The sequence below is a fragment of the Pelodiscus sinensis genome, unplaced genomic scaffold (genome assembly GCF_049634645.1).
Source record: "Pelodiscus sinensis isolate JC-2024 unplaced genomic scaffold, ASM4963464v1 ctg111, whole genome shotgun sequence".
Classification (NCBI taxonomy): domain Eukaryota; kingdom Metazoa; phylum Chordata; order Testudines; family Trionychidae; genus Pelodiscus; species Pelodiscus sinensis.
In genome coordinates this window covers 281,869-305,608 of record NW_027465815.1, presented here as the reverse complement: position 1 = coordinate 305,608, position 23,740 = coordinate 281,869, and the positions used below count along the sequence as shown (strand labels likewise).

The window sequence follows — 23,740 nt, the reverse complement described above, 5'->3', positions numbered from 1 at the left end:
CCTGCCCGTTCTAGGTGCTATGCCCTGGGGCTGCACGTGGCCCGGGTGTTCTGAACCGAGCGGTACAGGCGCCTGCGGCAGAGCACGCCAGCCTTCCATTGGGGGGTTAACCGCGAAGCCGTGACGTGCAGGGCCCGGATGCACACGGTGCCTGGACGAGGCGAGGTGCGGCTGGGCACCCCGGCTAGAGCCAGCAGGGTGGTGCAGTGGCCAGGCCGGGTTTAGAGCAGGACCTTGTGCACAAGAGGGAGCAGGGGCATCGGTGAGACCCCCCCCCCCCCCGGTAGCGTGAGCGCCCACTGAGGGGCCCAGGCGGCAGGGCTGGAAGAACGCTGGGCCCGTGCGGCTGGCCCTGGGGGAAGATGAAGGGGAGGGCCCCAGGGGACCCCACCCATGCCTGACGTGGCCGTTACTAAGGCCAGAGGGGGGGCCGAGGGGAGGACCCCACGGAGGTGGTGCATCCAGCCACCAGCACAGGGATTCAGCGGGAAGCAGAGCTGAGCCATGCCTGGCACGGGCTGAGCCTCAGGCCAGCCGGCCTTACTCCCTAGGCAGGGGAGGGGGAACTTTTTGGGTTGGGGGCCACCCACATACTCGTGGGAAGCAAAAAAACAAACCCCTCCCCCCCCCCCAAAACCCCAGCAAGCCTCACTGGTGTGGCCCCCCCCTTGAGAAAAACATTCCCCAGGCCCCCTCACCCAGCCCAGCCTTGCCCGGCCCCTCTTGGGGAACGGGAGCAAGTGCAGAGCCGTGGAATCCTAGAACAGAAGGGCCCTCACAAGTACATCACGTCCAGGCCTCTGCCCCCTCCCCCGGCACCACCTGGCCCCTGGACAGCTGGCGGAATCCACGCTGGGTCTCAGAACTGACAGCACCTGCCTCAGCGCAGCGCACTGCATGGACGTGTTGCAGGAGCTGAATTGAAGCCTCGTGGCACCTGCCCCCCAACCGGGCTGAGGGGCAGGCCCCAGCGTCTCCCCAGAACCGAACTTACACCTGCCTCCCAGGACACCGAGGGCCGAGAACCGTAGCAGGATGGGAGACTTGGAAATGCAGCTGCAAGGCCGCGGGGCGGGTGAGCAGGGTGCCACACGGAAGGCCGGGAAGGCCCGGCAGGCGACCGTCTGGGAGCGGCTAGGGACGGCCCGGCAGGCAGGGCACACAAGGACAAGCACTCAAAGCAGATCCCCCGCTGCCGCCAGCAGGGCGACGCGACGGGAAAGTCGATCTGCGTGACAGCAGCCGTGGAACTCGGCGCGTAGCTTAGATCGACTTCCCGCAGGGCCCACGCCGTGGGGCTGGCAGGAGGCACTCGCCTGTCGACTCCCCTTCCCCACCGCCGTGGGGCACCGAATCAGTGCTGGAGCAATCCATGCGCAACGGAGTGGGGCTGCTGACCCCCGCGGCCGGGTTTGCTATTCCCGAGCACTGCAGCAGTTCAGCTCCCTTTGGGTTTTCCTTACGGGGCCTTGCCGTGACCCCACTGCCCTACCGCAGAATCGCTTGGTCTCTCCTAGTGACCAGGGGGGTTTGCTGCACCTAGGCCAGGGCGTGGGGCGCTGTCCTCTCCGCATTGAGAGGGGTGGCATGAGCTTTCCGTGCAATGCAAGACGGGGCGATTTGGGGTTTACCCAGCAGAGGGGGTGTAGCTGGGGGGCCCTGGTTGTACGGCCCTTACAGAAAGCCTGCCCGTGTCCCTACCCGCAAGATGGGGCTGCAGCCCTGCAGGGGGAGGGGGAGCCTGGACTGGGGGAGGAACGTTCCCCTTGCCAGCGGCCGTTCTTGGGTGCGTGCAGTCACAGCAGGACTAGGTGCAGCCTGGCCCCTTGTCTGTGCCTGGGGGGACAGTGGCTGGGTGTGGCAGGGGGGGTGAAGTTGGCCCAAGGGGGTAGGCTGCCCTTCCCGGCTGTAGAAAGTTCAGGGCAGCTACCCCAAACCCAGCATCTCAGGGGGTCCCCATGTTAGCCCCAGGCAGGCTGGGAGAGTCGCTGGGGGTGAGGCCTGGCGCGGCAGCAGGAGCCGCAGGCAGCAGGGGGGACAGGGCAGCCCCGGCCGTGCAGGGCTCAGACCACAGCAACTGGGGCTGCCAGGAGAGGGCAACGGCGCAGGGGCTGCCAGGCTACCCCATAGCGACTGACCCTGCGCCGCACTGCTCAGGGGCGGGGGCTCCGTGAGGGCGGAGCCTTGAGGATGGGGCGGGGCAGCCTGAGTGGGGTGGAGTGTAGGGCAGGACTTGAGGCAGGGATAGAGCAGGGGCTGGACCGGGGCAGGGCCTGGGGCAGAGGGGAGACCCCAGGGACAGCCCTGCTCCTGGGAAGGCGCACGCCGGGCTGTAGGCTCAAGCGGTGCCCAGCGGCGGCCCTGCACGGACCGGACAGGCAGCGAGTGCACCCGGCTGTTTATTAAAACCAGGGAAGCCGGCTGTTCACAGTGGGGTGTAGAAAAGTGGCGGTAGAGACGCCGAGGCCCTAGTGCTGCGGGGCAGGAGGATGCCGGGGGCACTGCCAGGAGCCCACCGCAGCGCCCAGCCCAGGGGCTGACTCCCGCAGCCAGACGGGGGGGGACGGGGGGGACTCAGCAAGCAGAGGCCAAGCGGCTGCCCGCCCTGGGGGGGGGGAGGAGAGTCCGTGGCCCCAGGGTGAGGGGGGAGGCAGAGGGGCCGCAAGGCGAGCCCAGGCCCGCGAGATGGTCCCAGAGCCAGGCTAGGAATCGCTGCCCCAGGAGAGCCCCGCGGGGAGCCAGCCCCGACCCCGGCTGGAGGAGCCCACGAAGCCAGCAGGTGCCAGCCCAGCCCAGCCCCAAAGGCACGTGAGGGCTCCAGAGGCAAATGCCCCAGGGCAGCAGGCCCCACATGGCTGCTCCCCCGCTCCCCCCGCACACATGGGCTGAGTGGCCCCTGGAAGGACCCCGGGCCGGTGGCTCGCTGGGGGCCTTGCCCGCTGCAGTCTCTGCGGAGGAGCCGGTTGGTCCGTGAGTCCGTCCATCGCTGCCCGGGCGGGGGCGCTAGTACCTGCCCAGCACGGTGGCCAGCAGCGCCATGCGGATGTACATGCCGTTCTCGGCCTGGCGGAAATAGGCCGCCCGGGGGTCCGAGTCCACCTCCACGCTAGGGAGCAAGGAGAGCGTCAGTGCTGGGGGCTCCGGACCCCCCGCCCGGGGGAGGGGACCCAGCCACCTCACCTGATCTCATTGACACGCGGCAGGGGGTGCATGACAACCATCCTCCTCTTGGCTCTGGTCATGATGTGCGGGGTGAGGACAAACTGCCCGAAGCACTGGGGGGGGAGAGGCTGTTAGGACCCCCCCGTCACCCGACCGGCCACAGGCCCCAGCCCCCCGGCCAAGCCCCACCCCACACCCTGAACCCCCAGCCCCCGCCAGGCCGCACTCACCGCCTCGTACTCCTGCACGGAGCTGAACCGCTCCTTCTGGATGCGGGTGACGTACAGCACGTCCGTGTCGGGCAGCGCCTCCTCGATGCTGTCGAACTCCTCCTGCCGGGGCGGGGCAGGGCATGAGAACGCCGCGGGCGGCAGGGCGCCGGGGGGAGGGGGAGGGCTGGCAGGCAGCCGGCTCACCTGCTTGATGCCCTTGGAGGCGAGGAAGTGGATGATGTCGGGGGGCATGCGGAGGCCGGGGGGCGTGACGTAGCGCAGGTTCACACGGTACTGCGTCAGCAGCCCAGCCAGCGAGTGCACCGTGCGCCCGTGCTTCAGGTCTCCCACCATGGTGATCTGGGGGCAGAACAGCGGCAGCTGCAGCCCGGCCAGCAGGGGGCAGCGCTCGCAGCCCCCCTGCTCCCCGGCAGGCTGGGGCCATGGGGCCAGAGGCCAGACCCAGCACAGAAACCCCCCCACAAGCCTGGCACCTTGGCCTCCGTGACGTGGGGGGGGGCTGTCCACTCTCGTGGCCCCGGGCCCGCTGTGTCGGGCAGTCACTGGTGCCCGTGCTGGGCTGGGGTGACCCCTGCTGGCCGGTGCTGCTCTGCAGAGACTGGGGGTGTCTGTGTGCACAGCCCGGGGGGGTCTGTGAGGGGGGCACGTCGGCCACGGCCCAGCAACTCTCACCTGGCCTGGGGAAGGGGCTTGAAGCAAGGACAGGGGGAGGGGAGTGGCTACCCGGGACGGGGGGGGGGGGGGGGGAGCAACCGGTGGCTGGGAGAAGGGGCGGCCTGAGCGTGGGGGAGCCGGGAGGAAGCAGACTAAGACCAGTATGGGGGTTCAGGAACCCACCCCCCCCCCCGGGGACTAAGGCTGCCGGCCCATCCTCCTGTGCCTGCGTGGAGCCCGGGCTGTCACTGAGAAGCAATAAACCTTCTATTCCAGCCACTGGCGGGGAGTCGCATCCGGCTGCGGGGCCCCCGACGCGCCGTCAGCCCCTCCCCCACAGCCCGGGGCCTTGGCCTCCGCGCCCGGCCCGGCCCAGTGCTCACGGTCATGCCGTTGACGGTGCCCAGCTCCTCGCGGATGGTGAAGACGTCCAGCAGGGCCTGCGTGGGGTGCTCGCCGACGCCGTCCCCGGCATTGATCACCGGCTTGCGGCAGTGCTTGGCAGCCAGCTGCAAACGACACCTGCTGAGCCCGGCCACCGCCGCCGCCGCCGCCTCCCCCCGTTTCCCCACGAGCCACTGGGCCCGGCCTGGTCCAGCCGCCGCCCATCCCCCCACGAGCCAATGGGGCCCAGCCCACGAGCCACCAGGACCCGGGCCAGCCGCCGCCCATCCCCCCACGAGCCACCAGGACCCGGCCCGGCCGCCGCCCATCCCCCCACGAGCCAATGGGGCCCAGCCCACGAGCCACCAGGACCCGGGCCAGCCGCCGCCCATCCCCCCACGAGCCACCAGGACCCGGCCCGGCCGCCGCCCATCCCCCCACGAGCCAATGGGGCCCAGCCCACGAGCCACCAGGACCCGGCCCGGCCACCACCCATCCCCCTACGAGCCAATGGGGCTCAGCCCAGCTGCTGCCCATCCCACCCTGTTCCCCCACTAGCCACCATGGCCTGGCCCAGGCGCTGCCCATCCCCCCATCCCACAGGGCTGGGCATAGGATCCAGCTCCCACCCAGTTACAGCCCATCCCCCGCCAGGCCTGCCCCCCTCACCTCCACGGCCCCAGGCTGGGGGTGGCGCAGCACCAGCACGTCCGTGTAGCAGCTCATGGTCTGCACCGAGTCGGCCAGGGACTCGCCCTTCTGCGCCGAGGACGTGGCCTCCGAGAAGGTCAGGACGGAGCCGCCCAGGCGGTGCATGGCCGCCGCGAAGGAGCTGCTGGTCCGCGTGCTCGCCTCGTAGAACATGGAGGCCATGACCTTCCCCTGCGGGGGAGGGGAGACTGAGTGTGGGGGCCCCGATCCCCCCCCAGCGCCCGCCCACTGACGGGGCCCCGATCCCCCCCACTGGTCAGGCCCCGATCCCGCCCCGATCCTGCCCACTAACAGGGCCCCGATCCCCCCCCGCCCCGATCCTGCCCACTAACGGGGCCCCGATCCCCCCCTCCCCCCAGCGCCCGCCCACTGATGGGGCCCCCAGCACCTGCCTACTGGTCAGGCCCCGATCCTGCCCCGATCCCGCCCACTAATGGGGCCCCTATCCCCCCCCCCAGCGCCCGCCCACTGACGGGGCCCCTATCCCCCCCCCCCAGCGCCCGCCCACTGACGGGGCCCCAATCCCCTCCCAGCGCCCGCCCACTAACGGGGCCCCGATCCCCACCCCCAGCACCCTACTGGTCAGGCCCACGCCCTGCCCCGCCCCGGCAGGAGGAGTTCGACAGCATAGAGGAGGCGCTGCCCGACACGGACGTGCTGTACGATCCCGCCCACTAACGGGGCCCTGATCCCCCCCCCAGCACCCGCCCACTGACGGGGCCCCGATCCCGCCCCCCCCAGCACCTGCCTACTGGTCAGGCCCCGATCCTGCCCCGATCCCGCCCACTAATGGGGCCCCAATCCCCCCCCCCAGCGCCCGCCCACTGACGGGGCCCCGATCCACTCCCAGCACCCGCCCACTGGTCAGGCCCCGATCCCGCCCCCCCCAGCACCCACCCACTGATGGGGCCCCAATCCCCACCCCCAGCGCCCGCCCACTGACGGGGCCCCGATCCCCTCCCAGCACCGCTCCAGGGCAAGGTCGGACCCCCCCAGCTCCCACCCCTCTCACTCAGGCCAGGGTCCCCTTCCCAGCCTGCCCCGCCCACCTTGAGGATGTCCAGGCTGCGTTCCTTCTGCACCAGCATGCGCAGGGTGTGCGCCACATTGAACAGGTGGGACATCTGGAAGGAGACAGCGATGAGTCTGAGCCCACGCCGAGCCTGCACCTGCCCCCGCCCCGCCCCCGCCCTCGCCCCGCCCGGTACCTGCTCCTTGGTGAACTGCTTGACGGAGAGGATGTGCTGGCCCACGAGGGGGTGCAGCAGCGGGGAGGTCTGGGGGTGGGGGGCGCTGGGGGGCGACGTCTGCCTGGGCAGGTGGGAGTAGCTGTCCTGGGGCACAGCCAGATCTGTAGCACAGCGCAGGAGTCAGCCAGCCAGCCGGGGACACAGGGGCCTCCTGGCAGGAGGGGAGACTGCCCCTGCCCCTGCCATGGGCCAGCCCCCCCCACCTGCCTGCATCCCCCCCATGGCACGGCTGCCGGTTCCCTACACCTGCCACAGCCTACGGCGCCTCCATGGCACAGGGTGCGCCCCCGCCTGCTCCCCCATGGTACAGTCCACGGCCCCCCCGGCCTCCTCCCCCATGGTACAGTCCACGGCCCCCCCCGCCTGCTCCCCCATAGTACAGTCCACGCCCCCCCCCCTGCATGCTCCCCCATGGCACGGCCGAGGGCACCCCCTATAGCACAGCCAGCAGTTCCCACCCAGTGGGGAGCTGCATTTGCGGGTCAGTGGGGTGAGGGGGCCTGGCCACCCATTGCAGCCTGAACCTCCCAGCCCCACAGTGGCAGCTGGGCGTGGGGGAGGGGCCTGTGAGCCCAAGGGGGCTCCGCCCCACATGCATTCCCGGGGTGGCTGCCCCCCCGCTGGAGGCGTCTCAGACGCTCCCTGGACCCACGAGTCCCAGCCTGACACACCTGGCTCAGTCGACTTCTTGGCAGCCTTCTCCCGCACGTCCTCGGCTGCTGGCAGGGACACGGCACCGTTAGACCCCCGGCCACCCGCCCGGCCCGCCGGGGAGCCAGCCTGCCGTGGGGCCAGGCCAGCGGGGGACCCGTGATACGGAGCCTGCCAGCTCAGACCCAGCCCTGGCCAGCTGGCTCCATGTGGGCACAGCACCGCCGGGCGGGGGGGGCACCCAGCAGACACAGCACAGCCGGGCGAGGGGGGGCACCCAGCAGACACAGCACAGCCGGGCGAGGGGGGGCACCCAGCAGACCCAGCACTGCCGGGCGGGGGGGGGGGGGGCACCCAGCAGACACAGCGCCGCCGGGCGAGGGGGGGCACCCAGTGGACCCAGCACCACCAGGCCGGGCGGGGGGGGCACCCAGCAGACACAGCACAGCCGGGTGAGGGGGGGCACCCAGCAGACACAGCACCGCCGGGCGGGGGGGGCACCCAGCAGACACAGCACAGCCGGGTGAGGGGGGGCACCCAGTGGACCCAGCACCACCAGGCCGGGGGGGGGGGGGCACCCAGCAGACACAGCACCACCGGGCGGGGGGGGCACCCAGCAGACACAGCACCGCCGGGCGGGGGGGGCACCCAGCAGACACAGCGCCGCCGGGCGGGGGGGGGCACCCAGCAGACACAGCGCCGCCGGGCGAGGGGGGGCACCCAGTGGACCCAGCACCACCAGGCCGGGGGGGGGGGCACCCAGCAGACACAGCGCCGCCGGGCGGGGGGGGCACCCAGCAGACACAGCGCCGGGGGTGGCAGCTCGCCGGGGAGCCGTGCGGGGCAGGGATCCCTGGCACAGCGCCGAGGGACCGTCCCTGCTGCCCCGTCTCTCCGGGGCACAGCCCAAGGAGGGGCAGACAGGGCAGCTGGGCCCCCCCCGGAGCACCTCGCCGTGCCCGTCAGCGCCCCCCAGAGCCAGCCGCAGGGGCCACACGCCAGCGCACGCCCAGCCCGCACCTCACCTGGCAGGCCGGGGTCGGAGGCCCGGTGGATTCGGGGCGGCAGGTGGAAGCGCCCGTCGCCCACGGGCCCCGCTCGCCGGGGGCTGGACGCTCGGCTGCGCAGGACCTCGCTCTGCACCGTGTGCCGGGGGCGCTCCGGAGTCTGCAACGCCGCCGCCCGTCAGCTCCTGCCAGCCCCCCTGCCCCCCAGCCCAGCCCCGCTGCCCCCGGCCCCGCCCCTCCTGCCCCCCAGCCCTGCCCCCCTCCTGCCAGCCCCGCCCCCCTCCTGCCCCAGAACTGCCCCCCAGCCCAGCCCCCCTCCTGCCAGCCCCACTGCCCCCGGCCACGCCCCTACTGCCCCAGAACTGCCCCCCAGCCCAGCCCCCCTCCTGCCCCAGAACTGCCCCCCAGCCCAGCCCCCCTCCTGCCAGCCCCACTGCCCCCGGCCACGCCCCTACTGCCCCAGAACTGCCCCCCAGCCCAGCCCCCCTCCTGCCAGCGCCCACTACCCCCCTCCGACCTCATCCCTCCTCTCCTGCCCCAGAACTAGCCCCCCAGCCCAGCCCCCCTCCTGCCAGCGCCCACTACCCCCTCTGACCCCATCCCTCCTCTCCTGCCCCAGAACTAGCCCCCCAGCCCAGCCCCCCTCCTACCAGCGCCCACTACACCCCTCCGACCCCATCCCTCCTCTCCTGCCCCAGAACTGCCCCCCCCAGCTCCACCTCCCTCCCAGCACAGCCCCTCTCCTCTCCTGCCCCACCCAGCCCCACATGCTGCTTCCTCTGCTGCCCCTCACCGTGCCCTCCAGGCCCCCTCCCAGCCCCATTCAGCAGGCCCCGGTGAGTGACACCGGGCCGCCCTCCCCACCCCGGTACCTTCAGGGTCTCCTTGGCAGAGGCCGGCGGCGGGACAGTCACTGCGCCCGAGGGCCACTTCCTCACGTCCTGCCCGTAGCCAGGGGCCACCAGCACCTGCGGGACAGAGGCTCAGCGGCAGGGGGGGCACTACCCCCCCCCCCCCGGCGGGTCGCCCGCGTTACCTGCCCGTCGATGTAGGCGACCTCCCCGCGCAGGATCACCCGCCGCACCGTGCCCTTCACCTTCCTGCCAGCAAACGGCGTCCACTGGCTCTTGCTGAACGCTGGGCGGCTGGGCACCACCCACTCCTGCTCCAGGTCCACCTGCCGGGCAGCGCGGGCAGCTCAGCGGGGCAGTGCTGGGAGGGGGCTCGTCCGGGACGCGCCAGGGCTCTGGGCGCTCAGGGCAGGCAGAGGGGGGCAGGGTGGGGTGTGACTGGGCCTGGGGGGGCAGGGCAGGGTGGGGCATGGCTCCGGCAGGGCAGAGGGGGGCAGGGTGGGGCGGGGCATGGCTCCGGCAGGGCAGAGGGGGGCAGGGTGGGGTGTGACTGGGCCTGGGGGGGCAGGGCAGGGGGGGGCATGGCTCCAGCAGGGCAGAGGGGGGCAGGGTGGGGTGTGACTGGGCCTGGGGGGGCAGGGTGGGGCGGGGCATGGCTCCGGCAGGGCAGAGGGGGGCAGGGTGGGGTGTGACTGGGCCTGGGGGGGGCAGGGCGAGGCGGGGCAGAGGGGCGATAGGGTGGGATGAGGCAAGGCCGGGGGGTGAGGGGGGGGGTATGGCCGAGCCCGGGGAGGGCAGGGTGGGGGATGGGTGGGGGGGGTGGCTGGGCAGGGGGAAGGGGAGGGGCCAGGCAACACACTGGGTCAGCGGGCAGGGCCCAGCCCCCCACTGCCCAGCCCCCGCCAGGGCCCCCGCAGCCCCACCTCGATGTAGGTCTCGTCCTGCGGGGGCAGGCAGAAGATCTTGCGGGGGTTCTCGTAGAGGCGCTTGACCAGGTCCTCCAGGGCGAGGCGCCCCTCGGAGACGGCCGTCAGCAGCAGGGGCAGCATGGTCTCCAGGCCCGGGTACCCCGGCGGCGGCTCCCTCCCCTGCTTCTCCTCCACCGTGTGGGGGGCTGTGGGCGCAAAGGGGCGCTCAGTCAGCCCAGCCCCCCCCCCGATCTGCTCAGCCGCCCGGGGCTCCGTGGGGCGAGGCCAGCGCCCCGTGTGCCCCGCAGGGAGCCGCCCCGCCTCTGCCACACGCCAGCACCACGCCCCGGGGGGGCCTGTGAACCCCGCTGCTCTGGCCCGGACGCTGGATCCCATCCCCCCCCGCCGGGTGGGAGCCAACGCCCCCGAGGGGACAGGCCTCAGGCCCCCCTCCCCGCGCCCCCCCCCCCGGGGTCAGGCCTCAGGCGCGCCCCCCCCGGGATCAGGGGTCAGGCCCCCCTCCCCGCGCCCCCTCCGGGGTCAGGCCTCAGGCCCCCCTCCCCGCCCCCCCCGGGGTCAGGCCCCCCCTCCCCGCCCCCCCTGGGGTCAGGGGTCAGGCCCCCCCTCCCCGCCCCCCCTGGGGTCAGGGGTCAGGCCCCACTCCCTGCGCCCCCCCGGAGTCAGGCCTCAGGCGCGCCCCCCCTCCGGGGTCAGGGGTCAGGCCCCCCTCCCCGCGCCCCCCCCGGGGTCAGGCCTCAGGCCCCCCTCCCCGCGCCCTGCCCGGGGTCAGGCCTCAGGCCCCACTCCCCACACCCCCCGGGGTCAGGCCTCAGGCCCCACTCCCCGCACCCCCCGGGGTCAGGCGCCGCCGGCTCACCGTGGTCGGAGGCGAAGCAGTCGATGGTGTCCATGTTCTCCCACAGCGCCTCCAGGTCCTCGCGGGTGCCCAGCATGGGCCGCACCTGCCCGCACCCCTCCCCGATGCGCCCCAAGTCCTCCTGGCACAGGAACAGGTGGTGCGGCGCCACCTCGCACGTCACCTGGATGCCCCTCTGCTTGGCCGCCTTGACGATCAGGATCTGCAGGCCCGGGCCGAGGAGAGACGCCGTTAGCCCCACGCCCCCTGCTCAGACCCACCCGCCCCCCGTGCCGCCTGCCCGGACCCCGGTAGCCCCACACGCCCCCCGTGCCGCCTGCCCGGACCCCGGTAGCCCCACACGCCCCCCGTGCCGCCTGCCCGGACCCCGGTAGCCCCACACCCTGCCCCGTGCCACCTGCCCGGACCCCGGTAGCCCCACACCCTGCCCCGTGCCGCCTGCCCGGACCCCGGTAGCCCCACACCCTGCCCCGTGCCGCCTGCCCAGACCCCGGTAGCCCCACACCCTGCCCCGTGCCGCCTGCCCAGACCCCGGTAGCCCCACACCCTGCTCAGACCCACCCGCCCCCCGTGCCGCCTGCCCGGACCCCGGTAGCCCCACATACCCCCACTGAGACCCACACCGTCCCCGTTCTACCTGCCCTGGAGCCCAGGACCCACTCCACGCCCCCAGCCCCTCACCTCCTCCTTGCGCGCCACATGGCAGATGTGCACGGGGCGCTGGTACAGCTGGGCCACCATGAGAATCGCCGCCACCGTCTGCTTCTCAGCGTGCGCCACGATGGGCAGGTGCTTCGGCCACTGCTCGAAGTGCTGAGGAGAGACCGAGGGGGCTGGACCGAGGGGGCAGGGCAATGGACAGCTTTGTGGGGGGACAGGCGGCCGTGCGGGGGAAGGGAGGGGGGAGACAGACGGCCGTGCGGGGGAAGGGAGGGGGGAGACAGGCGGCCGTGCGGGGGAAGGGAGGGGGGAGACAGGCGGCCATGCTGGAGGGGGCAGAGAACAGCCCAGGGCCAGTCAGACCGACAGCAGCACAGGCAGGTGGGGCAGACGGACGGGCCCCGAGGGGGACACAGCCAGGCAGCACTGCCCGGGGCTGGCCGGAGGGCGCTCTGGGGCAGACGGACGGGCCCCGAGGGGGGGGCAGCCAGGCAGCACTGCCCGGGGCTGGCCGGAGGGCGCTCTGGGGCAGACAGACAGGCCCCGAGGGGGGGCACAGCCAGGCAGCACTGCCAGGGGGCTGGCCGGAGGGCGCTCTGGGGCAGACGGACGGGCCCCGAGGGGGGACACAGCCAGGCAGCACTGCCCGGGGCTGGCCGGAGGGCGCTCTGGGGCAGACAGACGGGCCCCGAGGGGGGGCACAGCCAGGCAGCACTGCCCGGGGCTGGCCGGAGGGCGCTCTGGGGCAGACGGACGGGCCCCGAGGGGGCACAGCCAGGCAGCACTGCCCGGGGCTGGCCGGAGGGCGCTCTGGGGCAGACAGACGGGCCCCGAGGGGGGGCACAGCCAGGCAGCACTGCCCGGGGCTGGCCGGAGGGCGCTCTGGGGCAGACGGACAGGCCCCGAGGGGGGCACAGCCAGGCAGCACTGCCCGGGGCTGGCCGGAGGGCGCTCTGGGGCAGACGGACAGGCCCCGAGGGGGGGGGCAGCCAGGCAGCACTGCCCGGGGCTGGCCGGAGGGCGCTCTGGGGCAGACGGACAGGCCCCGAGGGGGGCACAGCCAGGCAGCACTGCCAGGGGCTGGCCGGAGGGCGCTCTGGGGCAGACGGACAGGCCCCGAGGGGGGACACAGCCAGGCAGCACTGCCAGGGGCTGGCCGGAGGGCGCTCTGGGGCAGACGGACAGGCCCCGAGGGGGGCACAGCCAGGCAGCACTGCCCGGGGCTGGCCGGAGGGCGCTCTGGGGCAGACAGACAGGCCCCGAGGGGGGACACAGCCAGGCAGCACTGCCCGGGGCTGGCCGGAGGGCGCTCTGGGGCAGACGGACGGGCCCCGAGGGGGACACAGCCAGGCAGCACTGCCCGGGGCTGGCCGGAGGGCGCTCTGGGGCAGACAGACAGGCCCCGAGGGGGGGCACAGCCAGGCAGCACTGCCCGGGGCTGGCCGGAGGGCGCTCTGGGGCAGACGGACGGGCCCCGAGGGGGGCACAGCCAGGCAGCACTGCCAGGGGCTGGCCGGAGGGCGCTCTGGGACACACGGACGGGCCCCGAGGGGGGGCACAGCCAGGCAGCACTGCCCGGGGCTGGCCGGAGGGCGCTCTGGGGCAGACGGACGGGCCCCGAGGGGGGACACAGCCAGGCAGCACTGCCCGGGGCTGGCCGGAGGGCGCTCTGGGGCAGACGGACAGGCCCCGAGGGGGGACACAGCCAGGCAGCACTGCCCGGGGCTGGCCGGAGGGCGCTCTGGGGCAGACGGACAGGCCCCGAGGGGGGGCACAGCCAGGCAGCACTGCCAGGGGGCTGGCCGGAGGGCGCTCTGGGGCAGACGGACGGGCCCCGAGGGGGGGCACAGCCAGGCAGCACTGCCCGGGGCTGGCCGGAGGGCGCTCTGGGGCAGACGGACGGGCCCCGAGGGGGGGCACAGCCAGGCAGCACTGCCCGGGGCTGGCCGGAGGGCGCTCTGGGGCAGACAGACGGGCCCCGAGGGGGGGCACAGCCAGGCAGCACTGCCCGGGGCTGGCCGGAGGGCGCTCTGGGGCAGACAGACGGGCCCCGAGGGGGGGCACAGCCAGGCAGCACTGCCCGGGGCTGGCCGGAGGGCGCTCTGGGGCAGACGGACGGGCCCCGAGGGGGGGCACAGCCAGGCAGCACTGCCCGGGGCTGGCCGGAGGGCGCTCTGGGGCAGACAGACGGGCCCCGAGGGGGGGCACAGCCAGGCAGCACTGCCCGGGGCTGGCCGGAGGGCGCTCTGGGGCAGACGGACGGGCCCCGAGGGGGGGCACAGCCAGGCAGCACTGCCCGGGGCTGGCCGGAGGGCGCTCTGGGGCAGACAGACGGGCCCCGAGGGGGGGCACAGCCAGGCAGCACTGCCCGGGGCTGGCCGGAGGGCGCTCTGGGGCAGACAGACGGGCCCCGAGGGGGGGCACAGCCAGGCAGCACTGCCAGGGGCTGGCCGGAGGGCGCTCTGGGGCAGACAGACGGGCCCCGAGGGGGGGCACAGCCAGGCAGCACTGCCAGGGGCTGGCCGGAGGGCGCTCTGGGGCAGACGGACGGGCCCCGAGGGGGGGCACAGCCAGGCAGCACTGCCCGGGGCTGGCCGGAGGGCGCTCTGGGGCAGACGGACGGGCCCCGAGGGGGGGCACAGCCAGGCAGCACTGCCCGGGGCTGGCCGGAGGGCGCTCTGGGGCAGACGGACAGGCCCCGAGGGGGGACACAGCCAGGCAGCACTGCCAGGGGGCTGGCCGGAGGGCGCTCTGGGGCAGACGGACAGGCCCCGAGGGGGGGCACAGCCAGGCAGCACTGCCAGGGGCTGGCCGGAGGGCGCTCTGGGGCAGACGGACAGGCCCCGAGGGGGGGGACAGCCAGGCAGCACTGCCCGGGGCTGGCCGGAGGGCGCTCTGGGGCAGACAGACGGGCCCCGAGGGGGGGGACAGCCAGGCAGCACTGCCCGGGGCTGGCCGGAGGGCGCTCTGGGGCAGACGGACAGGCCCCGAGGGGGATACAGCCAGGCAGCACTGCCCGGGGCTGGCCAGAGGGCGCTCTGGGGCAGACAGGGCAGGCTGGGCCCAGGACCCACCTCCATCCACAGCGAGACGTTGTCCATCTTGAGCTCGGAGAAGGTGTCGTTCAGGTACATCTTGAGCCCGGCGGCCGCAGCCGCCACGGGGCCCAGGGAGCTGGCGTTGTCCGACGCGGCCCCCAGGTACAGGGCGAAGTCGCAGCGTGCGCCCGCCTCAGCCAGCTGCCGGGAGACAGGCTCAGACCCGGCCCAGCGCGCAGATCGGACCCCCCGGGGTGCCCCCATTTCCAGCCGCTGCCGGGCCCAGGCCGCGTACCCCAGGGACTGGCACAAAGCACCGGGCTCTCGCTGACCCATTGCCCCTGCAGCCCCTCCGCTGGAGCAGAGAGGGGGGAGCAGGCTGGGGAGCAGGCAGCCCTGGGCAGCAAACCTCAGGGGTCTCGGGCGGGGGGTCTCTGTCTGGCAGGTCCCTGGGGAGGCAAAGGGGGTCTCCAGGCGGCAGCTCCCCGAGGAGGGAGAGCGGAGGGGGAGGGGTCTCTGCCCAGCAGCTGGGGGCGGGGGGGGGGGGGGGGATTCACCTTCTGCACCAGCGCGAAGGAGCCGGCGTCGACGACGGCCGGGCTGGTGTTGGGCATGGCGCACACCATGGTGACGCCCCCCGCCAGGGCGGCCGCGGTGCCCGAGGCGAAGTCCTCCTTGTGGGTGCCGCCCGGCTCCCGCATGTGCACGTGCACGTCGATCAGCCCTGGGGGAGAGGGTCAGTCGGACAGAGCCCCGGCGGCACAGCTCTCCCCGGGCTCTGACGCCCGGTCAGCGCCCTCACCCCATGGGACGGCCTAGGCCCGGGCTGGCTCTGTCGCCCTCGCCCCGGCGCAGGGTGGCTGGAGGGGCCGGGGGGCAGGGCCAGGTGGGACCAGCCCCGGGCCCTCGGGCACTTCAGGGACCCCGCTGGCTGGGGCTGTGAGCCGTCCTACCCCGCCCACGTTTACCCCGGGGCCCCGCCCATCCCCCGGCGGGGCAGATCCCCCCAGCCCTGCCCCCGGCGCCCGTACCTGGCAGGCGGATGAGCTTCTGGGAGGTCATGCAGTCCACATGCATCTTCAGCGGCGGGGCCGTGCCGATCTGGCCCAGAGCCTGTGGGGGAGGCGGCTCAGAGGGGGGCAGGGGCGGGGACAGGACAGCCCCAGGCCTGGCCCCCCCAGAGCTGGGCCCTGCATCGCCCCCGCCCCCCGGCTCCTGGGCCATCCCTGCTTCCGCACACGCCCCAGGCCCGGAACCCCCCTGCCCTCCCCAGCCAGGCAGCCCCCCAGCAGCACACCCCGTCCCCGCCCCCACCCCAGACAGGCAGCCCCACGGCTCCTGGGTTACCCCTGGCTCCGCATCAGCCCCAGGCCCGGCACCCCACCACCTCCGCCCAGGCAGCCCCCCCACCTCCACGAAGAGCTTGGTGCACTTGATGTCGATGATGAGGGGCACGGAGTAGTCGACGGCCAGGCGCCGGGTGCGGTAGCCCTTGGTGACGAAGGAGGAGAGCCGGCGCCCCCCGGCGTTGCGCATCGACAGGTTAATGACCAGCTCAAAGTGGTTCTCGGCCAGGTAGTCCAGGATGCTGCGCTGCGACTCCTTGGCCTCGCTGCCGTCCGCCTCCTCGAAGTGCCAGTCCACGGCCATCACCTGCCACGGCCAGCCCCGCCCCGTCACCAGGGCGCCGGGCCAGACGCAGAGCCCCGAGCGCCCGAGCCAGGCACAGAGCCCCACCCCGTCACCTGAGCGCCCGCCCCCTGGGCGCCCGAGCCAGGCACAGAGCCCCGAGCCCCCACCCCCTGGGCGCCCGAGCCAGGCACAGAGCCCCGAGCTCCCACCCCCTGGGCGCCCGAGCCAGGCACAGAGCCCCGAGCTCCCACCCCCTGGGCGCCCGAGCCAGGCACAGAGCCCCGCCCCATCACCTGGGCGCCTGCCCCCTGGGCGCCCGAGCCAGGCACAGAGCCCCGAGCCCCCACCCCCTGGGCGCCCGAGCCAGGCACAGAGCCCCGAGCTCCATTCCCCTGGGCGCCAGAGCCAGGCACAGAGCAGAACCCAGCCCTGGGCTCCGCAAGGGCCAGGCCCTGCTCCCGGGGTCACGCACAGCCCAGGGTTCCTTCCCCCAGAGGAGGTGGCGGGCGGGGGGGGCTCTGCTCCCAGGACAGTTCCAGGAGCACTGGCCCCCCTGGCCACGCTTCGGCACAGGGCCAGCCACCTGGGACAGAGGTGCTGGGACTCGGGGGGCTCAGCGTCCCGCACTGTTCCAGTGCCCCGGCCAGCCCCCCCACCCCGGGCACTGCCCGGCCAAACCCCCGCTACCCCAGGGAGCCCTCTGCCCCCGCGGTGGCGGCTGCCCGCCCAGGCCCGTACCTTGATGCCGTGCTCGGTGTAGAAGTCGGCCGTGCCCAGGCTGGCGTAGAGGTTGTAGCCCAGGCTCTCCAGCGTCCGCACCGTGGGCAGCAGCTCGTTCTTGTTCTGCAACGGCCGGAGCGCGTCAGAGCCCCGGGCCCGTCTCCGGAGCCGCGAGACCAGGGCAGATCCAGCTGCTGGGGCGGGACCTGGCGCCCGGCGCCCCAGAGACGTGGCCTTCCCCGCACCCCCTGGGGCTGAGCCGCACCCCCTGCTCGGGAAGCAAGGGCCAAGTGCGGGGGCAGCCGGGGCAGCCGGGGCACCCCCGTGTCTGGCAACAGTGGGCGGATGGGGGTCACTGCAGGGGAGCTGGGCCACGAATATGCCGTCTGCCCGCGCTGGCTGGGTGCCCCACGGACACTGCTCCCACACTCTGCGGAGAGCCGGCCGGGGGGGCCAGGCCTCGAGAGCTGCCTCCTTCGGCTTGCTGCCTGGCAGTGCCCAGCGCACGTGGGACCGGGGTGCGGGGGGGGGGGGGGGGGGGACGTGGGACCGGGGTGCGGCGCGGGCGGGACCGGGGGGGGGGGCGCGCGCGGGACCAGGGGGGGTGGGGGGGGGCGCGCGGGACCAGGGGGCGCGCGGGAGGGGGGGCGCACGGGACCAGGGCGCGGGGCGCGGGGGGGGGGCGCGTGGGCCCAGGGCGCGGGGGGGGGGCGCGTACGCGGGACCAGGGCGCGGGGGGGGGGGGGGGCGCGCACGCGGGACCAGGGCGCGGGGGGGGGGGCGCGCACGCGGGACCAGGGCGCGGGGGGAGCGCGCGGGGGGGGGCGCACGTCGGGGGGGGGCACTCGCAGCGCCGTGGGCCCGCCTGCCCCGCCGCCCTCACCTTGTAGCTGCCGATGGTCAGCAGGATGTTCTTCTTGGGCAGCTTGAAGCCGGTGCTGAGCATGGCCTTGAGGTAGGCCTCGCAGCGGTTCTCCCCGAAACAGGCCACCTCGCCCGTGCTCGTCATCTCCACGCCCAGCACCACGTCCGCCCCCGCCAGGCGCGAGAAGGAGAACTGGGGCACCTGGGGGCGCAGAGAGCGGGGGGGCTCAGCCGGCTGCCCCGCCCGGCCCCCTCCGCCCCACGCCCCGGGCCTGCGCTCACCTTGACGCCCACGACCCCGGTGCCCGTCATCAGCCCCACGGGCTCCACCTCCTCGCCCACGATCACCTGGGTGGCCAGGGCCACCATGTCCACCCCCAGCACCTTGGAGACGAAGGGGAAGGAGCGGGAGACGCGCACGTTGCACTCGATCACCTTCAGCTGGTCGTCCTGCGGAGACGGGCGGAAGGGGGTGAGACAGGACGGGGGGGCACCGGGCTCTGGCCCCCCCTTTGGCCCCCATCCCTCCCCCTGCCTCCAGGGGCTTACCCCGGACCCCAGCCCCTTTCCCCCGCTTCTGGGGGCCGGACCCCTGACCCCAGCCCCCGCTTCCAGGGGACGGACCCCCCAACCCCAGGCCCTCCCCAGCGCATTGTTCCCATCTCCCCCATCTCAGGGGCTGCTTAGCCCCTTCCCCCCCGGGCCAGCCCCATGCTCTGGCTGGGCTGAGGCCTGCTGCCCGAGACGCCGGGGGCCGCCCCGCCCGGTACCTTGGCGATGAGCTGCAGGTTGAAGGGGCCGGTGACCTGCAGCTCCTGCCCGATGGCGTGCACGATGGCCTGGATCCGCTCCAGCGTCTTGGGGGTGATGTCCTGGGGCGGCGTCACCAGCGTGGCGTCCCCCGAGTGCACCCCCGCGTTCTCCACGTGCTCCGAGATGGCGATGGCCAGCACCGCGCCGTCACAGGCCACCGCGTCCACGTCGATCTCCTGGGGGCGCCGCGGCTCAGTGCCTGGCCAGAGCCCCCGCGACCCTGGGTACGGGCTCCCCAGGCCGATTCCCAGGGACCGGCCCCCGTATACCGCCCCCCAGCCCCTCCCGAGCCCCACATCCCCGGGTACCGCCCCCCGTACCCCGCATACCGCCCCCCAGCCCCTCCCGAGCCCCACATCCCCGGGTACCGCCCCCCATACCCCGCATACCGCCCCCCAGCCCCTCCCGAGCCCCACATCCCGGGTACCGCCCCCCGTACCCCGCATACCGCCCCCCAGCCCCTCCCGAGCCCCACATCCCCGGGTACCGCCCCCCGTACCCCGCATACCGCCCCCCAGCCCCTCCCGAGCCCCACATCCCCGGGTACCGCCCCCCGTACCCCGCATACCGCCCCCCAGCCCCTCCCGAGCCCCAGATCCCCGGGTACCGCCCCCCATACCCCGCATACCGCCCCCCAGCCCCTCCCGAGCCCCACATCCCCGGGTACCGCCCCCCGTACCCCACATACCGCCCCCCAGCCCCTCCCGAGCCCCACATCCCCGGGTACCGCCCCCCGTACCCCGCATACCGCCCCCCAGCCCCTCCCAAGCCCCACATCCCCGGGTACCGCCCCCCGTACCCCGCATACCGCCCCCCAGCCCCTCCCGAGCCCCACATCCCCGGGTACCGCCCCCCGTACCCCGCATACCGCCCCCCAGCCCCTCCCGAGCCCCACATCCCCGGGTACCGCCCCCCATACCCCGCATACCGCCCCCCAGCCCCTCCCGAGCCCCACATCCCCGGGTACCGCCCCCCGTACCCCACATACCGCCCCCCAGCCCCTCCCGAGCCCCACATCCCCGGGTACCGCCCCCCGTACCCCGCATACCGCCCCCCAGCCCCTCCCAAGCCCCACATCCCCGGGTACCGCCCCCCGTACCCCGCATACCGCCCCCCAGCCCCTCCCAAGCCCCACATCCCCGGGTACCGCCCCCCCCGTACCCCACATACCACCGCCCCCCAGCCCCTCCCGAGCCCCACATCCCTGGGTACCGCCCCCCGCATACCGCCCCCCAGCCCCTCCCGAGCCCCACATCCCCGGGTACCGCCCCCCGTACCCCGCATACCGCCCCCCAGCCCCTCCCGAGCCCCACATCCCCGGGTACCGCCCCCCGTACCCCGCATACCGCCCCCCAGCCCCTCCCAAGCCCCACATCCCCGGGTACCGCCCCCCGTACCCCGCATACCGCCCCCCAGCCCCTCCCAAGCCCCACATCCCCGGGTACCGCCCCCCCCGTACCCCACATACCACCGCCCCCCAGCCCCTCCCGAGCCCCACATCCCTGGGTACCGCCCCCCGCATACCGCCCCCCAGCCCCTCCCGAGCCCCACATCCCCGGGTACCGCCCCCCGTACCCCGCATACCGCCCCCCAGCCCCTCCCAAGCCCCACATCCCCGGGTACCGCCCCCCGTACCCCGCATACCGCCCCCCAGCCCCTCCCAAGCCCCACCTCCCCGGGTACCGCCCCCCGCATACCGCCCCCCAGCCCCTCCAGAGCCCCACATCCCCGGGTACCGCCCCCCGTACCCCGCATACCGCCCCCCAGCCCCGCCCGAGCCCCACATCCCCGGGTACCGCCCCCCAGCCCCGCCCGAGCCCCACATCCCCGGGTACCGCCCCCAGCCCCGCCCGAGCCCCACATCCCCGGGTACTGCCCCCGTACCCCGCATACCGCCCCCCAGCCCCTCCCGAGCCCCACATCCCTGGGTACCGCCCCCCGTATACCGCCCCCCAGCCCCTCCCGAGCCCCACATCCCCGGGTACCGCCCCCCCATGCCCCGTATACCGCCCCCCAGCCCCTCCCGAGCCCCACATCCCCGGGTACCACCCCCCGTACCCTGTATACCGCCCCACAGCCCAGCATCCCCATGTACCTCCTGAGCCCCACATCCCTGGGTACCGCCCCCCAGCCCAGTATCCCTGGGTACTGCCCCCCAGCCCAACCCCTCTCTGCCAGTGTCAGCCCCCTCCTAGGTGACCGGGGTCCCACCCTCCCTGTGCCCAGCCCCTCCCTGCACACGGAGTGACCCCCCCCAACGGGCCCAGGACCCCCATCACGCCAGGCTGGAGTCAGAGCCTCCGGGGCGCCCTGGCCAGCCTGACCCCCGCCCGGCGCCCACCTTGGCCTCCTGGATGAACTTGGAGATGACGACGGGCTGCTCCTTGGACACGGCCGCGGCGCTGCACAGGAACTTCTCCAGGTCGCTGGCCGAGTAGGCCACGTTCATGGCGGCCCCGCTCAGCACGTAGGAGGGGCGCACCACGCAGGGGTAGCCCACCGCACCGCAGAACTGCTTGGCCGACTGCGGGAGACACGCGGCTGGGCAGGGCTGGCTCCGCCCCCGCCCCCGGAGCCCCGGCCCCTCGGGTCCCACAGGCCCCGCCCCCGGAGCCCCGGCCCCTCGGGTCCCTCCGCCCCTGCCCCTGGAGCCCTGGCCCCTCGGGTCCCACAGGCCCCGCCCCCAGAGCCCTGGCCCCTCGGGTCCCACAGGCCCCGCCCCCAGAGCCCCTGCCCCTCGGGTCCCACAGGCCCCGCCCCTCGGGGCCCCCGGAGCCCCTGCCCCTCGGGGCCCCCGCCCCTCGGGTCCCACAGGCCCCACCCCCAGAGCCCCCGCCCCTCAGGTCCCACAGGCCCCGCCCCCAGAGCCCCCGCCCCTCAGGTCCCACAGGCCCCTCGGGTCCCACAGGCCCCGCCCCCAGAGCCCCCGCCCCTCGGGTCCCACAGGCCCCGCCCCCACCCCTCGGGGTCAGAGCCCCATCCCCCTCCCCTCCGGGTCCAAGAGGCCCCCCCCACCTCCATGTCGGAGAGCTCCTTCCAGAGGGGCTGGCTGATGCCGATGGTGTCCAGCAGGCGGGAGAACTTGAAGCGGTTCTCGGCCGAGTCGATGGCCTCGGGCGAGGTGCCCAGGATGCGGCACTGCTGCCGGTGCAGCGCCATGGCGATGTTGTTGGGCAGCTGCCCCCCCATGGACAGGATCACGCCCTCGGGGTTCTCCAGCTCGTAGACGTCCATCACCACCTGCCGGGGCGGGGCGGGGCGGGGCGGGGCGCTGCAGCCAAGGGCGTTCCCGGCCACGGCCCCCCGGCCTGCCCCCCGCCCCACCTGCAACGCCCCCAGCCTCCTCTCCCCCCCCCCCCCCGTCCCGGCCACGGCCCCCCGGCCTGCCCCCCGCCCCGCCTGTCCCGGCTGCAACGCCCCCAGCCTCCTCTCCCCCCCCCCCCCCGTCCCGGCCACGGCCCCCCGGCCTGACCCCCGCCCCACCTGTCCCGGCTGCAATGCCCCCAGCCTCCTCTCCCCCCCCCCTTCCCGGCCACAGCCCCCTGGCCTGCCCCCCGCCCCACCTGTCCCGACTGCAACGCCCCCAGCCTCCTCTCCCCCCCCCCGTCCCGGCCACGGCCCCCCGGCCTGCCCCCCGCCCCGCCTGTCCCGGCTGCAACGCCCCCAGCCTCCTCTCCCCCCTCCTTCCCGGCCACGGCCCCCCGGCCTCTCCCCCACCCCACCTGTCCCGGCTGCAACGCTCTCAGCCTCCTCTCCCCCCCTCCGTCCCAGCCGCCCCCCCCGCATGACCCACCCCCTGGCCTGTCCCAGCCACAGCCCCCCACCTCTCCCCAACCTCTCCCCCCCTCTGCCCTCCCAGCATGACCCACCCCCCAGCGTGTCCCAGCAGCAACCCAGCCAGCTCCCTCGGCCTCATGCCCCTCCCACCCAGCATCTGCCAGCAGCTACCCCCCAGGCACCATGCCCCCCCCAGACTGCACCTCAGCGTGGGCAGCCCCGCCCCCGGCCTGGCCCCGCCCCCGGGCTCACCTCGAAGGAGATCTCGTCGAAGTAGAGCCGGTCGCACATGTCGTAGTCGGTGCTCACCGTCTCGGGGTTGTAGTTCACCATGATGGTCTTGAAGCCCATCTGGAAGAGAGGGAGCGTGGGGCGGGGGAGCCCGGGGCCCACCCCTTGTGACGTGGGGGGGCTGTGTCGGGCAGTCACTGGTGGCCGTGTTGGGCTGGGGTGACCCCTGCTGGCCGGTGCTGCTCTGCAGAGACTGGGGGTGTCTGTGTGCACGGCCCGGGGGGGTCACTGAGGGGGGCATGTCGGCCACGGCCCAGCAACTCTCACCTGGCCGGGGAAGGGGCTTGAAGCAAGGACAGGGGGTGAGTGAGCGGAGGGTGGGAGAAGGGGCGGCCTGGGGGAGGGAAGCACGAAGGGAGCAGACTAAGTCCAGGGGGGGGTCCAGGGGCCCGTGAACCCCCAGAGGACTAGGCTGCCTGCCCTGGCTCCTCTGGCAACGTGGAGCCTGCGCCGGGCCGTGTCTCGGAGACGCAACCGCCCTTCTATTCTACAGCCCGGCTGGGTCCCCTCCGGCTGCGGACGGGGGCGCAGGGCCGTGCCCCCCGACGCACCGTCCCCCCCCGCCCGGGGGCTGACCTTGCGCAGCTCCTGGATGCAGCCCACGGCGCACCAGTCGAACTCCACGCTGCTGCCGATGCGGTAGACGCCGGAGCCGATGACCATGATGTGGGGCTCGCGGAAGGCCAGGTCGTGCTCCGTCCCGTTGTACGTCAGGTACAGGTAGTTGGTCTGCGCCGGCCACTCCGCCGCCACCGTGTCGATCTGCTTCACCACCGGCAGGATCCGCAGGTCCTGGCGCAGCTTCCGCACCGCCAGCTCCGTGCTGGGGGGGCAGGGCTCAGCGCGGGGCCCCCGACGCGGGGGGCAGGGCAGCCCCGCACGCCCGGCCAGCTCCCCGGAGCAGGGAAACCCAGAACCTCCCTGCCCCGCCCCTTCGCTGCAGGCCCCGCCCCTGCCCCTCCCCTTTGCTGCAGGCTCCGCCCCCTGCCCCTCCCCTCCCGGCCCCACCCCGCCCCGCCCCTTCCCTGCAGGTCCCGCCCCATGTCCCTCCCGGCCCCGCCCCAGGATTCTCCCCCCTCTAGATCCTACTCTCTGGCTCCACCTCTTCCCACTAGGTACCCCCACTGGCTCCTGCCTCTCCTTCCCCATCCTCGTCCCTTCACCCTACCCCGCCAGGCTCCTCTGCTGTGGGGCCGGGCTGGGAGCTGCAGCCTGGCCCCCTGCAGGAGGCAGCCCCTGGCCGCAGTGGTGAGCCAG

The 23,740-nt window shown here is 74.6% G+C and overlaps 1 protein-coding gene across 5 annotated transcripts in view; it reads right to left on the bottom strand.

Moving 5' to 3' along the window:
• Positions 1–2,381: 2,381 nt before the first annotated feature.
• CAD (carbamoyl-phosphate synthetase 2, aspartate transcarbamylase, and dihydroorotase) overlaps positions 2,382–23,740 on the bottom strand; it is a 41,838-nt gene continuing 20,479 nt past the window's right edge. For 3 of the 5 annotated variants that reach the window (XM_075914495.1, XM_075914497.1, XM_075914500.1), the window contains 27 exons: positions 23,060–23,306; positions 22,445–22,543; positions 21,431–21,655; positions 20,757–20,939; positions 18,373–18,591; positions 17,885–18,052; positions 17,622–17,804; positions 16,757–16,861; positions 15,797–16,039; positions 15,418–15,499; positions 14,944–15,110; positions 14,423–14,587; positions 11,370–11,501; positions 10,689–10,890; positions 9,827–10,017; positions 9,089–9,229; positions 8,925–9,020; positions 8,071–8,212; positions 7,066–7,113; positions 6,353–6,495; positions 6,194–6,268; positions 5,103–5,315; positions 4,433–4,558; positions 3,579–3,734; positions 3,393–3,494; positions 3,181–3,275; positions 2,382–3,106 (listed from right to left, as the gene is read on the bottom strand). In XM_075914495.1, the coding sequence (XP_075770610.1) occupies positions 3,004–3,106; positions 3,181–3,275; positions 3,393–3,494; positions 3,579–3,734; positions 4,433–4,558; positions 5,103–5,315; positions 6,194–6,268; positions 6,353–6,495; positions 7,066–7,113; positions 8,071–8,212; positions 8,925–9,020; positions 9,089–9,229; positions 9,827–10,017; positions 10,689–10,890; positions 11,370–11,501; positions 14,423–14,587; positions 14,944–15,110; positions 15,418–15,499; positions 15,797–16,039; positions 16,757–16,861; positions 17,622–17,804; positions 17,885–18,052; positions 18,373–18,591; positions 20,757–20,939; positions 21,431–21,655; positions 22,445–22,543; positions 23,060–23,306 (4,051 nt within the window). In that variant the 3' untranslated portion in view covers positions 2,382–3,003. The remainder of the gene's footprint in view (positions 3,107–3,180; positions 3,276–3,392; positions 3,495–3,578; positions 3,735–4,432; positions 4,559–5,102; positions 5,316–6,193; positions 6,269–6,352; positions 6,496–7,065; positions 7,114–8,070; positions 8,213–8,924; positions 9,021–9,088; positions 9,230–9,826; positions 10,018–10,688; positions 10,891–11,369; positions 11,502–14,422; positions 14,588–14,943; positions 15,111–15,417; positions 15,500–15,796; positions 16,040–16,756; positions 16,862–17,621; positions 17,805–17,884; positions 18,053–18,372; positions 18,592–20,756; positions 20,940–21,430; positions 21,656–22,444; positions 22,544–23,059; positions 23,307–23,740) is intronic. The other 2 variants (XM_075914496.1, XM_075914498.1) reach the window with 1 other exon arrangement.